Consider the following 21,675-nt stretch of genomic DNA (forward strand, 5'->3'; position numbering starts at 1 on the left):
TTAAAATAGTTGATATTTTAAATAAAAATTTATGTATACATATATCTTATCACTTACCTAAAATGCATATATATGTATCTATACATTTAAATTTTAAATATTTAATAATAAACACTTCTCACTAACTAAGAATGTTATTGCTAAGGAGATAACACTATAATTAAACAAAAAGCAGCAAAGGATATAATTGGAAGAAACGATAGTTGAGAAAAGATTGTATCACACTGGACCTTTATTTAATTAGGTTTTTGAAATTAATCGAATTGATATTAAAAATATGTATTGATTTGGAAATTCAGTTTTGTCAAATTTATGTCGCAGGTTTTCCAAAAGGGGCCTCAAGTGACAGCACTTGTGGCAAATCTACCTGGTCTCAATGTGAGAAGTAGCACGGAACTGCGACAAAGTCTACCGACCGTCCGAAGTAGTAGACACAGCGATCACTCCAGGCGCCTGATGGACTCGAGGAACCAGCGCGAGCTTGACTTTTCATCCGATGGGGTAGCGAACGGTCACCACAAGTCCCGGAACCGACAAAAGCACCAAGGGCTCCAGTTGGCCAGATCGACAGCCAGTCTCGACTGCAAGCAATCACCGATGCAGATGCAGCGTCGAAGATCACCGCGTGTCGAGTCCGCCATGGAGCATTTGCACAAAAGTCGCAAGAGCGGCTCGCAGTTACAATCCTTGGAGTTTGATTCCGAACCTACTTACTATCGTTTGCAGGTACATCGCCTGCACAATGATGTAGCATCGGGAAATTACTGAAACTATAAGCAGCTATTATTTTATAATAAGTAAACAGAATAAAAATTAAATAAAAAAAGTACTTCACAAAGTATATCATATGCTTTATATTTAATAATAATTAATATAATACTTAATACTTTAAAAATTATATATACCTACTTCACCAAACTTTATTCATACGATACTTTTATCTTATTCCATTTTATATAGGATTCCCAGTCTCGCGCATCAGAGAATTCAGAAGTATCGGCAGTGTACAGTTCCCAGGAGGCAAAGACTCGCCCGGCGCCACCGAAGAAACCACTGCGGCTCTCCCTACATCGCGCAGCGAGTCTTCAATCCGTAGAAAGCGCACCACCGGCCGCGCCACAGCATGACATAGCGCGAAAGCCGACGAAGAGGAACCATCGAGGCGATCCACCTACGGAGAAGGCTGCATCGCGACCTGAGATAAACGGGAACGGGAACGTGAACTCCCAAGAATCTCACGCCGGTCCACCGCAGCCACCCCCAAGGACGCCCTCCAGGGCAGAATCATGTCAAAGCGCCCTGCGATGGCCCTCTCCTAAGCCGAGAGCGCACTTAACGTCCGTGCCAATGGAGAAGTGGTGCTGAACCTTGGGAATTTACGGACGTTTCTCGGACGAGAAAACGAAAGAGAGAATAAGAAAAAGAGAATAAGCAGTAACAGTTTTCGAGATAGCTAGAAAGTTTGAAAGCACAGATTTCGAGAAAAAAAAAACGAAAGTAATGTTGATATTATTAATAATAAATATAAAAACGATGTATGAAAGTTTTATCTAATAGATTCTTAAGACATTCAATTTAAAATTGATTACATTGCAAACTGGCAATGCATTAAAGACAAAATTCAATTTATGCACTTGCTCTCTATCAGATTTATTAATTAATAACTTGTGCATTCTATAGATATTAAATAGTTCTAAGTGTATGATATAAAATATACTTCTAGTGTAATAATTCTGATATGTCATATCAGGGGCGCGTTATGTTGCAAGGATAGAATTTAAGATGAATATTTATAACGAAGTTTATTTTAGTTCGCGTCTTTTTCTATAAAAGCTTACAAGCTCATTTCCTAAAACGAGATATTTATTTCGCTCGAGAGTAAATGATAAAAACATAAGACTGATAAATTGCATAAATCGGATAGAATTCGACTTTGAATGAAAATAGATACAAAAAACGGGATCTCTAATATAGTACTATATAGTATCTATATATATCATTTTTACTTTAAACAATTTTATTAATTAATAAAAATAACAACTTCTTTTCAAGATTCTTTAAGAGATTATATTCTTTGATTTTCCGTTTTCGACAGATGGAACATCTGCAATATTTCTTTCTTATCATAAACTTTATCTTAAAACATGTACATCATGTATTACATTTTACAATCAATATTTTTTATCAGCACATTTCTTAGTTTCATTCATCAATATCTCTTCGTAACAGTGATACCAAAAATATAATAAATTATTAAATCATAGCAGATGTAATGCTGGTCTTCCTTGCCTATCACTGGTTATTCATTTGTGATCAACGGCTATATGGCAAATTATTTACTTTCGCAATTTCTCTTATAATAATAGGTATAAATATGTTGTTAGACAATTTTGTCAAATCAAAGACTATCGAAGAAGTAAACAGAAATAGAAAGTATGGCACATATTTCAATTATTGCGTATCTGTTTCAATTTCTATATAATCTTTGCATGATTTATTATTATATATTATTTTCCTTTCATTTATAATAGCGCAGAGATCGTGAATACATTTATGTTTGCAAACCGAACCATAAGCGCATAAACTTATTGTGATTATTAATAATTTATTACCTGATTGAGATTGTTTTACAATTTATTAAAAACACATTTTGTAATAAGATATATAATATTTTTTTCTAATACAATTCTACATGTAAAGATGATACATAAACTCAATATACTGCAATTTCGTAAGATCAATAAATAACGTTATTTGCTAGTTAAATATTTTTACTATATACTTAAGTGTATAAATGTACAAAGTTATATTGATTTATCTTTGCAATAATCAAGAGAAAAAAATTTTGAGTATTATATATTTCACAATGTGTATTAAAATAATATTTATCTTGTAACATAACTAATTACGTTATGAAGGTAAAAGTTAACATTGCGTAGAAATAAAATTTCGTACAAAGTATGTTAAACGTACGTTAAGTATATACTTATAATCTTTATTTTTAACATTATTACAACGTACATATGGTAGTATTCGAATTTTTTTATATTTTTACGTGATAATCATAAGTTGATGTGCAAATATATATTTTTCTTTCTTAAAATTGCTAGTCTTGTTACCACTTCTAATGAGCTGCACGTAACATGTTGGACATATACAGCACTACTTAGATTTATGAGCTGTATCATGCATTTATACTTTGATATTGAAAATAAACAGATTTTCTAAAAAATGTTACCGGGATTTTTCCAAACCCGATATAATATTAAAAAGAGGAATCACAAATTTAAATATATAGAAAAAACATATAGGAAATATATTTATTAAGGGGCAATAAAGTAGAATTGTTTTACATAATTATTTCGATGTACATGCGCGGCAAAGTCTTGCCACCAGAGCGTGTAATTGTAATAAACTGTTAATACCTTCTACTATTCCCATATGTGTTATTCCAATTTCCTGCAAATATTAAAAATATTTCCGAAGTATATAAAAATGAAGCATAAATATAATACATCAATATAAATCAAAGCTGATTCAATTTTTACCTTAACAAATTTCAATTTTAGTCTTTCATCCATAGTATGAGTTTTGCAAACTTTAAATACGTTACTGACTATGTCTTCCGCAGAATAACCCATTTTCCAGAAATGATCCATTACCTGTAATAAATATGACTTGTAGTTCTAACATAATATATGTATATATCTGGATAAGCACATATATTACTATCTTTAAACACGTATATTTTACCGAACATGCTTTAGAAACATCTCCCTTTGTGCAATCATCCAGCATATCTTTGACAATTAAAGGATGAGGCTCATCACAGACTTTAAATACATTTTCTGCATTTACGTGATTAAATCCATTGTATGTAGATTGCAGATTATTTAGAGCTTGTCTCATGTCTCCTTGAGCTGTAAATATTATCGCTTCCATGCCATCATCTGTATAAGAAATCTGCAAACAGTAAAGTATAAATAATTTTGTATATCAAGTCAGAATTTCCATTGTCCTATTTTAATTACATTCTCTTTTTCGCAGACTTCAAGAACTTTGGCTAAGACTTCAGCATCCGTTAACTTTCCATATCTTAACATAGCACATCGTGATTGTATAGGTTCGATAATTTCCTCCGTATTGTTGCATGCAAGTGCAAATCTAGTTGTGTGGCTGTAAATTTCCATTGTTCGGCGTAATGCTTGTTGAGCGCCATCAGTCATACTGTCCGCCTCATCTAAAATAATGATTTTATGCTTTCCTTTTGGAAGATTCACCTACAAGTTAGAACAATCATATTTAAAATTTCTAAAATATGAAATTTAAAGGAAAAAACTTCAATATCTTATATATGATATCTTTACCTTTTTCTGAGCAAACATTTTAATTTTATTTCTAACTACATCTATTCCTCTCTCATTTGAAGCATTTAATTCAAGTACAGCTTCTTTGAATGCTGATCCTAATAAGGTACGAGCCAAACATAAAATTGTGGTAGTTTTGCCCACTCCAGGTGGGCCAGCGATGATAATATTTGGAGTATTTCCATGCTGAGCAAAGACTGATAATCTAGATACAGTATCCTCATTGCCAACAATATCAGAAAAGACTTGAGGCCGATATTTCTCAATCCTAAATGAAAACAACTCATATTTTCATATTTAAATAACTAATAATATTGTTATATTTATAACCATTGATATTACAAATATTATTATAATTGATATCATTTCTATGTATATATTATTCACAGTGTAATAAGTAAAAAAAATCTTCATGCAACTAATCAATACTGCTATCAATATAAAATATTAAATCTTTTTAACTATTTTTAACTAAACTTTTTGATTTCATTTGTCTTTTTGTTTTCTTTAAAGATAAAGAGAAATAATAAACCATGCAAGTTCAACTAAAAAGAACAGACCTATTATGCCCTTAAATCCAAAGATATATTAAATATCAATAAATTAGAATATTCTTTTAGAGTTTAATTATATTTCTCAAATCATTTCTATTTGAATTTAAATATGCTACTTTGAAATTGTAAGATCAGAAAGGCAAAAGATAACCTAAACTTAGACAAATAACACGGCGATCGAAGGCTAGAAATGAAACATTTCGTTGCAAAAATTAAACATACCATGGTAAATTTGCAGATTTACTATCTTTCTCCTTAACTTTCACGTTACCCTTGCTCGTGGACGGTAAAATCTCAGTTTCCATGGGTTCATCTTCATTGATAATAATGTCATCTGCCATCTTTGAATTCACACTGACCGCGCGGGAAATACTCGGTAGTTACATGTTTACAATCAAGGAGTGAGAAAGAATAACTAGAAGGAATGCAACATGCCATTTCAAACAATCAGATGATTTATACAAATATAAAATCAAATAAAAATAACTGAATTTATATGATTCGATAATTAATACAAATATTTATTATTAATCAGACATATTGCAACATGAAAAAATAAAGATGTTATAATCAAATGTTTTGCGTTATGAATTTTTATTTTTTGTAACATCTTTAATTTTTCATCTCTTTGTACATGTTCTTTATACATTCGTGAATCAATATACTTATTTCTTCAAGCACAACCAGTATTTATAAATATATATATAAATATTTTTATAAGTATGTATATGTATGTACAATAAAGATAAATAAAATTATACATTGATGTTCTTTCAGTGCAAAAAGATTACGTAAGTAATCATAAATTAATTAAATGATAGAAAAATAGAAATTGGTGATAGCTGTCTTAAATATTATTTCTCGCAATTAACGTATCAGTACAATTTTTATGTATATGAAATATACAGCAGTACAGCAAAGTGTTTCATAAGCAATGAAAAGTTTTTGCGAATTAAGCAGACTTATATCGAGATGGCTGTAGCTCTGACAGCAGCGCTCAGCAAAGGATTCGGATCCGGCTCTTCTGTCAGAATGTTAACTTTCACCCATCCACGTTGTTTGTTACTCTGTCGCAACGCATCAATAACCGCTTGCACGTACAAGCCATCTTCGAATGTAGAAGCGGAGAAGACCGGTTCTTTAATCCATCCTCTTTTATCCTCCACAGATTGAAAGGCTTCTCTTAGCGCTGTGATCATCTTCCTAAGTCCTTTAATGTAAGGCCTGGGTATGGAGTCCGCAATCGGTAAGGATATTCCTTGTAAGTCATCCGTATCACGATACAGGATTTCCTCTTGTTCACCACGACATCCATACAGATCTCCGCCTCGAACAATCAGGTGATTACCACCTCCGCATATCAATACCTCTTGAGAAAGCTGACCTTGCAAATGATTGCTTAGAGTAGCCGTGACTAAAGTACCGCCACTCAATTCCATTTGAAAGCTACAGAAATCTGGTGACGTGACGTGCCTGATCCCATTAATATACTTGGTTGTTTGAGTAAACGTCCTCACAACAGCGTGTACCTTCGAAGCTCGTTGACCCATCAAATGAAAAATCAAATCTATAACGTGACTGCCCACCAATGCCAAGATTCCTCCACCCATTGTATCGTCACACAACCAATCATATCCTGAAATAATCAGCAAACAAATTAAATTGTGATTTAAATATTAATTCAATATTTTTTATATAAATTCTGTAATTAATTATACAAAAGTAAGAATTGCATTTTCTAAACAAAAAACAATAATTTTTATGTTATTTTTTTATTATAAAATAATTCAGTTTTAAAATCTTTTTTGATAACGCATTTGTCTCTTTCATGAGTATCTTCCAAATTATCTTTAAAGATATCAAAAAGTTTTGCGGGTTGTCGCCATGTTTTCATCCATTGTTAATGTCCAACATTTCATGAACCTTGTATTATAGTTATTAGTACTTCATCATCGATACAGTATCAGTGCATTCCTCGCCCTGATGAAGTAAATGGCAAGGTTCATAAAATATTGGCATTAGCAATGGATAGAAACATTAGCAATAACTTACAAGCCTTTGGGTACTTTCAAATTAAAAAATTTTTATATTACCTTCTTAATTTCAAAAGTATTACAAAAAATTAAGTTTTTTTCAGGAAAGGGAAAACTATTTTTTAACTTAACAGAAAATCATTGACTAATCAAATAATATTAGTAAAAAGAAAGAATATACTCTGTTAAAAACATGATTAAACGTCATTTTTGTCATTTTAGCACAATCCTTTAAAAAGTATCCATTTCGAAAAATATAAGATAATCAAAAGGCTAAGCTGAATAAACCAAAAAAAATAAACAAAATGCCAATGTGAGCCAACACTAATTCTTGGAGTGCACTTTTCTTACACAATTTATTAGAAATAAATAAAACATAAATTTACTTCCATTTTGAATTGTGATGGTTTTAACATTCTATAAAATTATGATAAATTTGGAACAATTTGTTAAAGTGACGGAATATCATCAACAGTTTATATTTATCTTCATCAGTCAAAGTGATTAAAAAATTTAAAATAAAATAATTTCTTATATCTTAAGTGCATAAGAGATCTGATATTTGATTTCCCTATGTTTACCATTGTGTAATAAACTGCCCATGTGCACTCGCACTTCTATAATTGTTACAGGTCCACCCAAATATCCATCTTCCAGGGCTTTCTTCATATGTACGAAGGCTGGTAAAAACCTTAGACTGTGATTAACTATGCTGATAAGCGAAGGATAATACTGCGCGGCCCGTACCATCTTCAAGGCCTCACTTTGACTGAGACCCGCAGGTTTATCACACACAACGTGTTTCCCTATACCTAGAGCTTTGACAGCGATCTGGGAATGCAAGCTTGGCGAACACATTATGAAGATCAGGTCCACGTCCTTCCTCAGAAGAACATCATCTATGCGGCTTGTGTGAAACGGTATTTGGAGGTCATTGGCTACCTCCGAGACCTCCGCCAATGTACGACCCCATATAGCCTCGATTCTGAAGCCCTTCTCCCTCAGGAAGGGTATAATGATTCTGACGATGCTGCCTGTGCCAAACACCCCGATGCCGGGTAACGTCATCCTGAACGCGTGGAGGCACGTTCGTTCTTTTTTCCTTTATATTCCTCTCTTGAACTTAACCTATAACGCGAGAGGAGAACAATTTCCACTCTTCAAAGAGTAAAAAGTGTCTAGCTTATGGTATTTATTTTCAATTTCACTTGATATTTAGTCACGCTTCTTCATTTTCGGAATTATAATGTAGGTCACGTATTACCGAATTTGTTTACGACAGCAGAGGTGAATCATAAGAATGAAGATTCATGAAGCCATTCATAAGCACAAATAAACAAACAGTTAAGGCTGATACACATATTAAAAAAAAATTAAAGTCTGTTCTTTTTTACGTTTTTATATTCATATTTTTTTCTATATCGATACATTTGATATGCAGACCTATTTTAAATATACATGCATAAAGTCTCAAGAATTATCTTGAGAATTAATATGAAGTAGTAATCAATCCTAAATAAAAATAATGCCAAATAATAATGTCAAATAACACGATATGAGCGACAGCTTTATCTTCATTTCTTTTTTGCCAAGATATTTTATGTGAAGGTAAAAAAGATAATTCGAAAGAGTTTAAGAGCCAGAATGCTTTTTATAAATTAAAACGCGATGTTTTCAGTTAATAATATGTAAGAATAAAATAACACAGTTTTATTATTTATTCTTCGTTTTTAATAATAATTCCTCTTTGTTATTCTCCCCACCACATAAGTATAAATAAACGTAATAAAGCAAAAATATAGAGGAAAAATAGAATAGAGATAGTAGTATATATTAAAATATTATACATATATTAAAAATATTAACACATAAATGAAATACGGAGAAAGATGTAGGTATAATACATAATAAAGTGTAAATGTTATCTCTTTTTTATTATAAAACAAAAGATAAAGGTTTTACGTTCCAAATATAATTCTTGTTTCCATCAATATTATAACTTTAATCTCAACTTACTGTTTTCTAGTTTTTCTGAGACTTTTTAAAGTTAAACTAGGATAAAAATTAATAATCTGTAAACTCAGACTCCGACAAATAAAATTAATTAATTCTGCATTGATGAAAACGGGGGCATTAAACGATTAAGAAAAAACCTCTTCGTGTGTCATATACGGTCACATTGCAGACGTTTTTCACTGCTATGACAAATCTACGTACGTTCGTACGTCGATGACTGCAACTATTATCATTGATTAACCGAGGTATCCCGAGTTCGCCCGAGCTCAATTTCCCTTCCTTCCCGTCGCCGACGCGAGCCTTTTATCCACTACATTCCGCTTTGTAATCCGCTGTTCGCCTCGCACACAAGCGGTACAACGTGCGACGCGGCTCGACGTGACGTGATGCGACGCGCGCCTGTCACGTCCGCTCCCGCACTCGTCTGACTACCGAAAATATGTAAATATACGCGGTCGCGTGCGCGCGCTCCACGTATCGCAGCATTCGCAGCTCTCCGTGTTCCTCGAGTTCACGTTTACTCCAGCGCGGACTTCACGCCCCGGCGCGCGCGGAGCGATGTCGGAGGTACGCAAGAGAACGACCGTCGGCGACGCGACGTCCTCGGCAGCGGCGTCACGAGATGTCAGCGACGATCAGGTAAAAATACCAATATACTGACGAGGTTTCTTCGTTCTCTCTCTCTCTCTCTCTCTCTCTCTCTCTCTCTCTCTTTTCTATTGTGCCACGGTTTCCGGAACGTATAGGTATTCTCTGGCATGCATCCGCGTCAATGTTTATGCTCCGACGGCTATCGATCTGCGCCGTTGGCGCGACGAGTGGGTGGTTATTTGTTGATACGACGTATTTGACAGCTACCAACACACCGCGCGCGCTGCTCCGACGCCGCGCGTCGCGGCGCCTCGCGTATATGTGTGTCACGAATATGGGTGCTTTCCGTTTATGCTTTCTCTACTAATATACATAGATTAATTGATCTCGATTTAACTAATTACTTTTTATCTCTTTTTCTAGTTCTCTATCAGTATAAATTAACTTTAATCTCCGTTTAACTAATTACCTTCTATCTTTTTCTAGTTTTTTGAAATTAGAGAAAAGTGAGGAGTAAATTAAACTGAGATATTTAAGTTAATCTACATTGGTAGAAATAAATATTATGAATATTGATTAACTTTAATCTTAGTTTAACTAATTATTTTTTATTTTTTTTCAGTTCGAAGAATTAGAGAAAGATAAAAAGTAAATTAAACAGAAATTAAAGTTAATTTACATTGATTGAAATGAATGTCTGCTTTTATCAACTGAGACTAACTTTAATCTCGGTTTAACCAATTGCTTTTTATCTTTTTCTAGTTTCAAGAATTAGTAAAAGATAAAGCAAATTAAAAATTGAGATTAAAGTTAATCTACATTAGTAGAAAGAAACATTGATGAAAAATGATACAAGTTGACACAAACGTTTTATCTTTTTTAGCATTTTATGAATATGAAAAACAGAACTATAATAAGAAGATTTACATTATGAATAGGATAATACTTGTTTTGACTTATGACATCAAGTAGAAAACATCTCATGTAGCATTTTTTTTTATTTATTTCTACTAATGTAAGTTAATTTTGATCTTGATTTAATTTGCATTAATTGTACTTTTGTTATTGTTGTACTTGCAGTTTTAAGAATTAAAAAAGTACATTAAACGAGTACATTAAACGCAGATTAAAGTTAATCTGTATTGATAAAAATGAGTCTTATTATAGCTGAACTGAAGTTCTTGTACATTCATTATATTTGTTCTTGTATATTCATCTTTTCTTATTTCTTCTTCAATGTAGAAAAAAAGGCAGGGACGTACAAGTTCAGCTAAAAATGAATAACAAGTCTTAAGTACGCTCGTGATATCGTATTCATTCATACATGACATATACGCATTTGCATTAATTTTCTTAGGGAGGGGGAGGGAGGGTTGGGGATTGGGGGGAGTGTTTTGGATCAGATCAGCCGTGAAGCGAGAGATCCGGGTTGCCATGGGTTAAAAGGAGCGGGAGATATAACGGCACAATGATATTTCTCCATTAAAGAGCGAGCGAAGTCGAGCTTTGGATCGTACGAGGCTCATATGACTAAGTTCCCGAGGGGATGAACCAAATGAGAGAAACCTTTAACCTTTTGCGTGTCATGTCTACTTGTTCTTTGTCCCTCCTTTGTGCCCCTTCCTAGTCCCGCGGCAATTGTGACGTTTATCTGATGTTTTTCTAATTAGAATATGTGTCTTCGCGTAACCTCGATGCATTTTAATTGTCATGAATATTTAATTTCCACGTATGTAATATGATACTGTAATTTTGCCCTTTGATTCTGTTTTTTTCCATTCTCTTCTTCATTTAATCCTTCGTTTGCAATTTGAGTTTTTTTTTGGCACAAGCGAAATTTTACTCTCAAATTTCTTCGAAATAAGGAAGAACGAAATCCGATCTTCTCCCCCTCCCTTTGATATTTAAAATTGTATATTTGTATGTACGTGTACTACTTATATTTTATACAACATCGCTGAAGATGGCACGGAAATTATCTTTTTAATAATGTATTAATTTAAATTTAATTAAATATTTGCCAATCACAACACACACACATTTACCGTATTGTGCGTTAATTAATTGCCATTAATTACAAATATTATATTTTTTTCTATTTAGGATTATTTTTTGAAAGCTTAGAATAATAAAAAAAAAATTGGACTGAACGAAAGGAATAAAAATATAATTACAGACAGAGAATAAAATATCAGGGAATATACAACGAACAGCCTTGATATTTATACAATTAGCCTATGATTTTTAATCTTTCTTTTTCATATACTTATATTTTTCATTTCTATACTTACAATTGTGAAATAAAATATATTACTATATATGTATATAGTATACAATATTTTCTTAAGAAGAACTAGAGATCTTAAACTATGTGAGATGCATGTACAACATAGATTTTTGTATACCTCGTATTGTATAATAATGAGGAAATGCCAATGGAAAAATTAAGAATAGGTTGAGAAATAAGAGCAAACAGATACAAAGAAAGAGATAAAATACAGGTGAGTTATAGTGAAGGCATGTTGGGCAGAGAAATAAAATTATGAGTAGGAAGATTAGAAAAGAACGAGAAAAATATTACAATAGGGATGGTTGTATTAGAACTAGAGAAATACCTATTATTATAGATGGAAAAAGGGAAGGTTTCAAAGAAAAGATAATAAAGAAGGAAAGGAATGCATAAAGGGGCGACGGGAGAAAGATAGGTTAAAGAAGGCTATGTAAAATATAAGAAACTATTAACAATGAAAACTCAACTATCTAAGGAAAGAAAATTTGGAGGAGCTGAAAAGAGGAGATAAAATAAGAACAATAAAATCAGGGTATCGAAATTTAGAAAAAGCATATAAATATTAGTTGAGTGAAAAGGAATAGAATGTGTATTCTATAGAAAAGGAAGAGATAATATAAATCATTACAAAAGATGATGAAGAATTAAAGGACAGATAAGGAGATAAATAAAATTAGGAGAATTAGGCAAGGAGATAAATAAAATCTCTGAGGTAGAGAGAGATTATGGGACGAAAAATTATAGACAATATAAAAGGAAAGATGTTAAAAGAATTATGAAAAGACAGAGAGAGGAAACTGAGAAAGAGAAGGGAGAGAGGGAAAGGATAAAGTGGCTGAACAGGTAGAGATTTAAAAGTAGGGTATTTATGATAAGAATGCATTTGAGAGCAGCGAGAAAGTGTTATTGTAAATCAGGTTGTGCTTACGCTGTGCTTAAGTTATAAGATAAATAAGAATAAGTATAATAAATATAGAATAAGTTAGAAAGAAAATGAAAAGTATGGATGAATGTGATTAAAAGGATATAACTGTAAATCAAATCCCCTTCTTGATTTTTGTAAAACGCTAATGTGAATAAATTGTATTCTATTCTATATATATATTTTCTTATTTCGGAACATATATATATATATATATATATACATAGATTACTTTTAATTTTGTACAAATAGATCTAGCACATATTTTAATATATATTTAAAAACTTGATAAATGAACCTTCAATCAAATGTACATTCAATCATCAAAACCACAAATATTTCTTTTAACGTAGTTTTTAATCAAGTAGAAACTTATTTTAATAAAATAAAAAATTATTGCTTTTACATTCAATAAATTTATGCTAATAATTTTTTACTTTTCCTCAGAAAGAAGATGTTGAATCCGAAGATGATGCGAAATTGGAGGTAGACGAGTTAGCAAAGGCTTTACCTCAAGGAACTGACCATACCCCACATATTTTAAGTTCCGTTCTCTCTGGTCTTCCAGATCGGTAAAATATTCATATTACTCCTTTTATGCAATAATTTTATCTTAATTCTATCTAAATTTTTTGTTGTGGTTCTTTACAGTTGGCGAAATTGGATAATTAGAACCATTTTTACTTGGTTTATGATAGCTGGATTTTGTCTCATTATTTATGGAGGTCCATTGGCGTTGATGATTACCGTAAGTTTTCATCAAAATATTCATACCATTCGTTAGTACAATATTTTTATATGTATGTATGTAGATATGTAAAAGATTAATATGTATATTTTTCTTTTTATAGACGTTGATTGTACAAGTGAAATGCTTTGAAGAAATCATTAATATCGGATATGCTGTATATAGGATCCATGGTCTACCATGGTTCAGATCTTTATCGTGGTATTTTTTGATAACCTCGAATTACTTTTTCTATGGAGAAAATTTAATGGACTACTTTGCGGTGGTAATTAATCGGACAGTAAGTATTATTCTTCCAATCCGAATCGCTTATATTCATAAAATTTATTTTTAAACATATTGATTCTCGCAAAGTCGTATAATTTTTAAAAGTTACATGCTGGTATAAAATTTCATTGTTATGCTACTTACTTGTGATGTTTTCAGAAAGAGAAAAGACCATTTGTAAAACGCATCTATATATCATCAATAGCATTAGTTTAAATCAATAACAAAGCCTCGACAAGCCTTATCTCAATACTTTTGTTATGGCTTCATCATTCTGTGTGAGGCTTCTTTATTAAAGATATTTTATGTAGACATAATAGAAAGTGGAGAAAATAATAAGAACGATATTAAGAATATGTTAAATTAGTGTGCACATTATACACACGTAACGTGTGTAATATAAATAGATAATAACAACTTTTATTGTCCTTAGGGATATCTACGTGTGCTCGTTACATACCATCGATTTATCTCATTCTGTCTTTACATTGTTGGCTTCGTATGGTTTGTACTCTCACTCGTGAAAAAATATTATATGAAGCAATTCTCCCTATTTGCTTGGACGCACGTCGCGCTACTTATTGTTGTGACACAGAGCTATCTTATTATCCAGAATATATTCGAAGGATTGATATGGTACATATATTATCTACCAATACTATTATTATACTATATCTAAGTTAAATATCTGCTTATTGCATTAATTATGTTGATTGTCTTCAGGTTCATTGTACCTGTCAGTATGATTGTCATAAATGATGTTATGGCATATATGTTTGGTTTCTTTTTTGGACGAACACCATTAATAAAATTGTCTCCGAAGAAGACTTGGGAGGGGTTTATTGGTGGTGGTATTTCGACTGTCGTACTTGGATTATTGGTAAGACATTAAAAAAATGAAAATAATATCACAATTATCATGTACTAATGTAGTATTTTTGTTTAGATCTCCTACATTATGTGTCAGTATCGCTATTTCGTCTGTCCTATTGAGTACAGCGAAGCTCTAGGAAGAATGACTATGGATTGCGAACCATCGAGCTTATTCCAACCACAAGAATATACATTACCAAGCAGTCTTCAAGTGATATCAAGAATGGTAACAAATCTTTATATATGGAATGTTTTAATCGTATAATACATAGATGCTCAATGATTTTTCAATATGTGCAGTTAAATGGAAAATCTACCTTGACAATGTATCCATTTATTTTACATTCATTGTCGCTGTCAATATTCAGTTCTGTAATTGGTCCGTTCGGAGGATTCTTTGCTAGTGGATTTAAACGAGCGTTTAAGATTAAGGTAATTGAGCATTTTTTTACGTCAATTAAATTTTAAGTTAGTATTTATTTTTTAAAAAAGTTAATATTAAAAATTTTTGACACAATTATCGTTTTCTTCTTATACTTTGCAGGATTTCGGTGATATAATTCCTGGTCATGGTGGAATAATGGATAGATTTGATTGTCAGTATTTAATGGCAACATTCGTGAATGTCTATATCTCTTCATTCATCCATACTGCATCGCCTCAAAAGTTGTTACAGCAGGTAAACTAAATAAATAAAGTTGTTTAATTTTTTATAGCATAAGTTTCAGCAATATTAATTTCTTTTCATATTATAAATTATAATACGACAAGAAATAAGCATAATTCTTTAAAACATATGTATCTTTTAATTTAGGTTTATAGCCTGAAACCAGAACAACAATTGCAACTTTTCCAAACACTAAGGGATTCGTTGGAAAATAGGGGTATGCTAAATTAATTTTTTAAATAAAATTAATATTTTTTTAATTAAAAATTTAATGGCAAAACTGCTACAGGGATGATTTTACCAATTAAAAAAATACTAGGAAAGATTTTCCAAACATCTTTTCTAATATTTTTGCAGACATTAATACACAGATGACAATGCAATCAGTATCAAATATATATATAATTGTAATTATTTGTTAAACTGTGACAATGAAGTTTATTTTGTAATTTTTAGGTATATAAGGGTTCATATCATAACTGTGATAGGACTGTCTAATTGAAAATTAACGTGGCCAGAGATGAGAGTATTTTTTTCTCATTTTATTTTGTATTTTTTTTTATTTTTTTTTTTTTAATAAAGATGATGGGTTTTGATATATTAGGAAAAGAATTTTCTTCAACGTATTTAGTTCTTTATGTATTTCGTATTATTATAATTATATAAGAACTCGTTTATTTTTATGTACATCAAAACTACGATGCACGTTATGAAATAAAATTGTAATATACTATACTGTGATTAACTCTGGCCTAAGAGTAATCAGTTGGATAGGTCTATCATAATTTTATAACTATTTTCGTGCATTCCACATTAGATAGTCAAATTTCTGTCAAATGCAATAGTTTATATTAAACTACAGCATTACTAAAAATGTGAGATATTTTTGTCTTAAAAAAAGATGAACCAAAGAAAGTTGTATCATGAAGATCCTGTGTTATACATAGCAGCATTTATTGTAAAATTTCCTCTATTTTCTAAAAAAAAAAAAACAGTTATTTATCGTTTTCGATTAGATATTATATAATACAGACCAAAAAAACTAAATGATATTTTTATGTAATATATTCTATTTAAACAAGATATTTTTACTTATATTACAGATCTCAATAGTTTCTATTTGTAATCACATTGTTATAATTGCATTTAAATTATTAAAATCATATACAATATAAACGAATCTCGTTTGTATATATGCATTTGTTCTTTTATGTAAAATTGTTAATTCTATAAGTAATCTTTGTTTCAATGAAAGGCATCCGTTTTGTTAAATTATAATGTTTATAATTGCTATGTATATAAGGAAAAATACCCTATTAACGTATTTGTATGTTACGTACACGTAGTAAGGTTAATGTTGTTTGGTAAAACGGTTCTACTTAGGAGTTTAGCATTATGCTTTTTTCTTTTTGTATCGGGTGTATCATATTTGTTTAACGATAGTTAAATAAAAGATTAGTCATTATCTCTAGATTATATTGTAATCATGTTATTTATATTTATATTTTATACGATTATTGTCATTTTTATTATCATTGAAATATACGAGTATCTAAAAACTTTAATTGGATAATGGTGGACAGTTCTTTTTTTGAAAATTTTTATCAATTATATAGTTGAACATTATTTTCAATCATGTGTAAAGGTTCAAATTGTTTTTGAAATCGAATTCTCGGAAAGTCTTGAAAATTTCTGAAAATTTTATGCATCTAGAAAATTAAATAAAAAACTAAAACGTGTTAAAAATAAAATTGTTATCTGTGTATAAAATAAGAAATGAATAGAAATAATAATGTAAAGTATATTTTATAAAAGAAAAGAGTATATTTTCAAAAAATGTTCATAACTTTCAAGAATCTTGATTTTTGTAGAAGAGATAATTTGAGCTATATTACAAGTGATTTGATATATATATCAAAGTCCATCAATGTTGGATATCGCATTTAAATAAAGATCTCAAAATTTTCCTGCCGTATAAATGTATATACAAGTACTCGCATATTTCTTACAAAACAATCGTATGCAAAATCTTGCCAATTTACAAGAACTACGTTTGTAAGAAACCGCTTGTTATTCGTGAACCATGTAATACGGTATAAATTATTTAGCCATTACAACCGTGATTGTAGTACTTATATTCATAATGCTAAACTTCAAAACATTGCGATATTTATATATATATAGCACGTATAGCGAGAAAGAAAGATTATATATAAAATTATTTAGACGAAATCGATCTCTATTTATTAATCGCCGTTTCTACTATTGGAAAAAATGTAATAAATGGAAATGGATTTGTCTATCATGTTTGTATTAGTGTAGTGGTACAATTTTGTGGTGTATTATATTATTGATAAAAATATGGTCAGGCTACCAAAATTAATTATTATCTAATTTGCCTTGCCATATATTATATGGAAATATCTGCTGACACTAATTGAGAAATAATATTAAGAATGAATCTTTTTTACATATGTTAATTGAAAATTATTTTATTGTGCTCCCAATTAGTTCCAATACTGTCTGTAATTGTGCCAATCATACTTAAGAAGTATAGATACTCTTACGTAAATCGTGTATTGATGTGGCACAATCAAAACTAGCCTTCTGTGATTGGATTAACGTAAATTATGTGTAATATGAATAACATAAATTATGTGTAATATGAATAATGCGTTACGTATTGTTGAAATATGTTCAAATCTGCATATTATGAATGTCTTGAAACAGCTATTGTTGAACGCGCGAATTGGTTTAATTCAACTGCAGATCTGCAATCATTTCTATCAGTTCATGCAATTGATTCATCGCTCCGTGATTTAATTTTAATTTTAGTATTGCTATATTATTGCCTGACAATAAATGTTGTAGTGTTAATTCTTCTATTCGTTCGCTACTCCAAAGCTATTTCAATTAAGATTTTGAGCGTGTTTTACGAAGAAAACGTATTCCAGATAGCAAGGTACTAGTACTTTGTAGACACATTGACAGCAAATTCAATCAGATTCTTATTGCAATCCATAGAAGTCTATGTTTACACATTCAGGATCAATCGATCAGAGTTTACTGACAAGTTATGCCAGCAGATTGGTGGTAAAGCACATCAGCAAACTTTGTCCTATTTCTGGCGGCAGTTTACCGATATCATCAGATGTTACAGATTGTGTGAAATTGTTGTCTTTTGCCAACAGAAATTGATAACATTCTCTGTTCAAAATCTGCCTCTGCAGCCTTGGCTATCTGGGTATAGTCTAATTAAAAACATTATGTTTGTAGTTCCTTTTTATTTCTAAACGTTTACGAAAGGTTTCTATAGCAAAAACTTATGAGGCATTAGTGTTAACAGAGAAATATAATGACAGATGAATGGATCGAACATATATATATATACGAGGTGTGATAAAAAAGAAACGAGAATTTCTTAATTGCGCGCATTGTAGTGTATCAATTTAATTAAATGTTTTTTTTTTTTTTTTTTTTAAGATTTCAACAAATTTATTGGCTCGTAACCCTGTGTCTCTTTATTAGTTTAAAATTTATTGAGCCATATTAAAAACATATATTTTAATTAAATGTATTTTTTTCAAATTGGTAGTACTGTTAGTGAAATAGTAGCTTCAGACCAGTGTGATCCTCAGTTTGTTTTTGGTGAGCCCGTTAAGTAAGATGAGAGCATTCTGCAATCTTAATGTGCGGCGACATGTCAGAACAAAGAATTTGTTAAAAATTTTGTGTTAAAAACAAAATTAAGTGCAGCGAAGCATCCAAAATGTTACAAACAGCCTTTAGTGGCAATACTATGTCACAAACACGTGCTTACGAATGGTATAAACGCTTTAAAGAAGGTCGTGAAGACATTAACGATGACGCTAAGTTTGGGTGTTCTAGCACCTTATGCAATGATGAACACGTTAAAAAAGTGAAAGAGAGTGTGCTTGCTAATCGAATTACCATCAAAGAGGTTGCTAAAGAACTAGGAGTAACGTATGTCTCATGCGAAGCGATTTTCACTAATTTTTGGGGTATGAAACGAGTAGTAGCTAAATTCGTTCCGAAAATTTTGAATTTTTAACAAAAGCAGCACCGCGTAGAAATCGCCGAACAAATGCTTGCTGACGTCGCTAATGACTCAGAATTACTCCAACGCGTTATAACTGGCTATGGCGTAGAAACAAAGGCTCAATCATCGTCATGGAAGTGTTCTGAAGAGTCGAGACCGAAAAAAGCGCGTCAAATGAGGTCAAACGTGAAGGTTTTTCTTATCGTTTTCTTTATGACTACAATGGAGTTGTGCACTTTGAATTACTATACCGACAGGTCGCACAGTTAATAAAGAGTATTATTTACAAGTTATGCGTAATTTATATGAGTCTATCCGAACAAAACGAACTATGGAAAGAAAATTCATGGATTTTACACCATGACAATGCACCGGCACACACCGCATTACTTATCACGCAGTTCTTGAACACAAAACCACTTTGATGCTGTATTTCTCCAAACATGGCCCCTTTTGTGACTTTTTCCCATTCCCTAAACTCAAGAGGACCTTAAACGACAACGGTTTTCAATGATGGAGGAAATAAGGGAAAAATCGCTGGCCAAACTGAAGGCAATACCTAAAGAGACGTTTCAACGTGCTTTGTAAGCTGGAAACATCGTTGGCAGAAGTGTATTGTATCCCAGGGGGATTACTTTGAAGGGAACAGTATAAAAATTGATGAGTAAATTAATATATTTTTTGAAGAGAGAGAGAGAGAGAGAAAATTACAATTCTCGTTTCTTTTTTATCATACTTCGTATATATATATACTATTCATGTATATTTATTTAATAGGAAATATAAAAGAAAGGATATATATATATATATAAATGTATAGATGGAAATTATTTAAACAAATATGTTACAAATTACATACAATTTTAGATTTAAAAGATAATTTAAGTTTTAATATATGATATATTTATGTAGCAATAAAAAAAAAATAAAATCCTGAAAGATTAATGCTGTTATAATAGAACATGAATGTTTTATTATATTTTTCACTACTCTACCGTTCCGTTATTACAGAATCATTTCATTTCATTATCATTTACATATATTAAGTTATTATATATTATTTCGAATTTCTCGATTTTTGTAAAATTACTGAGCATTTTTTTTCCTAAATTTCTCCGTTCTTTTTTAAATCTGCGTGTGATTAAGTGAGAAAATAAATGAAAGATATCGTGTATTCATAATATAAATAATTAATATCAAATCTTATTGGACCGTGAAAGTTTAAACTAATAAATAAAATAATAAAATATGTAGAAAAGCTTAAAGAGAATAGCATTTCAGAGTAGAAGAATTAAAATTTTGTATTTCTAATTATTGTATATATATATATAATTTGTATTTCTATAATTTAATTTGTATATTTCTAATTTTTTTTCTTCTGTTATCTCTATTTCTGAAAAGTCATAGTTAAAGTATTAACTTTAATAAATATATACCTTTACTATAAGTTAATGTAGGCATACATACATTTATGTATAAATGTTACGAGTCAATTTACATGTGTAGTAAATATACTCATAGATAACACGTCATTGACTACACTAGCAGACTACAGCTATAGCAAATATAAATTTACTGAATTAACACTTTGTTATACATATATGTGAAACAGTTCAATATTTATATTTAATATATTTTGTAGTTTATAATTAATTACTTTCATTTTATCTTATTTTTTTAAAGACAAGTCTACTTTTTAAAAGAATCTTGATCTGAGTTCTGAATAAAATCTGAATAAAATCTGAATCGTCACCAAACTTTTTGGATTTCAAATATAATATAGAAAAACCTGTAATTTTTTCATTTTGTTAAAAAGTACGTATAATAGACATTCTTTCAATCAAAGCAAAACACAGAAAGATTACGGTTAACTGATTCGTTGAATTCTAAATTCTCAGATGGTATTATAATTCTGCGTGAATTTATATGTTACATATGTAGTCTTTTAAATCGCGCGCCGAACAATTTTTCGATCTTGAAACGCCACTCTACTTCAATAATATCACGAATTAAATTATCTAGCAATTTTAACAATTTTGATGCTCATAGCATCTTGGATTAATAATGTTGAATGACATATTAAAATCTATGAATGACATTAAAAATTTGTAAGTAATTAACTTACATTGCGAAAAATATTATTTTCCTAGAATACTAAATTCTCAGTTTGCATTTCTCGAATCCGAATGCTTAGGTGTGATATGGGCTTATGGCGTTCCTAAAGCTTGAACTGTCGCTTGAAGCTGCTAACTTCAGGCGGAGAGGGAAAGATACACAACGCTAATCG

The 21,675-nt window shown here is 30.8% G+C and overlaps 4 protein-coding genes across 5 annotated transcripts in view; 2 read left to right on the forward strand and 2 right to left on the reverse strand.

The window, feature by feature from the left end:
* Positions 1 to 1,429, forward strand: part of sprt (PDZ domain-containing protein sprite) — a 93,562-nt gene extending 92,133 nt beyond the window's left edge. The window contains exons 10-11 of the mRNA XM_018543744.1: positions 322 to 726; positions 961 to 1,429. Of these exons, the coding sequence (XP_018399246.1) occupies positions 322 to 726; positions 961 to 1,365 (810 nt within the window). The 3' untranslated portion in view covers positions 1,366 to 1,429. The remainder of the gene's footprint in view (positions 1 to 321; positions 727 to 960) is intronic.
* A 1,928-nt stretch (positions 1,430 to 3,357) lies between these two features.
* RfC4 (replication factor C subunit RfC4) lies at positions 3,358 to 5,279 on the reverse strand. Its single transcript, XM_018543755.1, has 6 exons — positions 5,144 to 5,279; positions 4,368 to 4,635; positions 4,032 to 4,280; positions 3,754 to 3,963; positions 3,549 to 3,662; positions 3,358 to 3,459 (listed from the first exon to the last, which is right to left on the reverse strand). The coding sequence occupies exons 1-6, from the start codon at positions 5,260 to 5,262 to the stop codon at positions 3,358 to 3,360; spliced, it is 1,062 nt and encodes a 353-aa protein (XP_018399257.1). The 5' UTR covers positions 5,263 to 5,279.
* A 599-nt stretch (positions 5,280 to 5,878) lies between these two features.
* Positions 5,879 to 9,234, reverse strand: LOC108776952 (glucose-fructose oxidoreductase domain-containing protein 1). 2 transcript variants are annotated; one of them, XM_018543707.1, is made up of 3 exons: positions 9,172 to 9,234; positions 7,536 to 8,082; positions 5,879 to 6,557 (listed from the first exon to the last, which is right to left on the reverse strand). In XM_018543707.1, exons 2-3 carry the CDS (start codon positions 8,020 to 8,022, stop codon positions 5,884 to 5,886), a joined length of 1,161 nt encoding a protein of 386 aa, XP_018399209.1. In that variant the 5' UTR covers positions 8,023 to 8,082; positions 9,172 to 9,234; the 3' UTR covers positions 5,879 to 5,883. The 2 variants fall into 2 exon arrangements, with proteins under 2 accessions (XP_018399209.1, XP_018399208.1); XM_018543706.1 differs by lacking the exon at positions 9,172 to 9,234 and having other exon boundaries at positions 7,536 to 8,261.
* A 273-nt stretch (positions 9,235 to 9,507) lies between these two features.
* On the forward strand, positions 9,508 to 15,844 carry Cds (CDP-diacylglycerol synthase). Its single transcript, XM_018543705.1, has 11 exons — positions 9,508 to 9,609; positions 13,221 to 13,345; positions 13,425 to 13,521; positions 13,625 to 13,801; positions 14,222 to 14,424; positions 14,512 to 14,668; positions 14,735 to 14,887; positions 14,962 to 15,093; positions 15,206 to 15,340; positions 15,476 to 15,545; positions 15,785 to 15,844. Exons 1-11 carry the CDS (start codon positions 9,529 to 9,531, stop codon positions 15,790 to 15,792), a joined length of 1,338 nt encoding a protein of 445 aa, XP_018399207.1. The 5' UTR covers positions 9,508 to 9,528; the 3' UTR covers positions 15,793 to 15,844.
* Positions 15,845 to 21,675: the final 5,831 nt, after the last annotated feature.

Source organism: Cyphomyrmex costatus, unplaced genomic scaffold, assembly GCF_001594065.2.
Source record: "Cyphomyrmex costatus isolate MS0001 unplaced genomic scaffold, Ccosl1.0 scaffold398, whole genome shotgun sequence".
NCBI classification, from domain to species: Eukaryota; Metazoa; Arthropoda; class Insecta; order Hymenoptera; family Formicidae; genus Cyphomyrmex; species Cyphomyrmex costatus.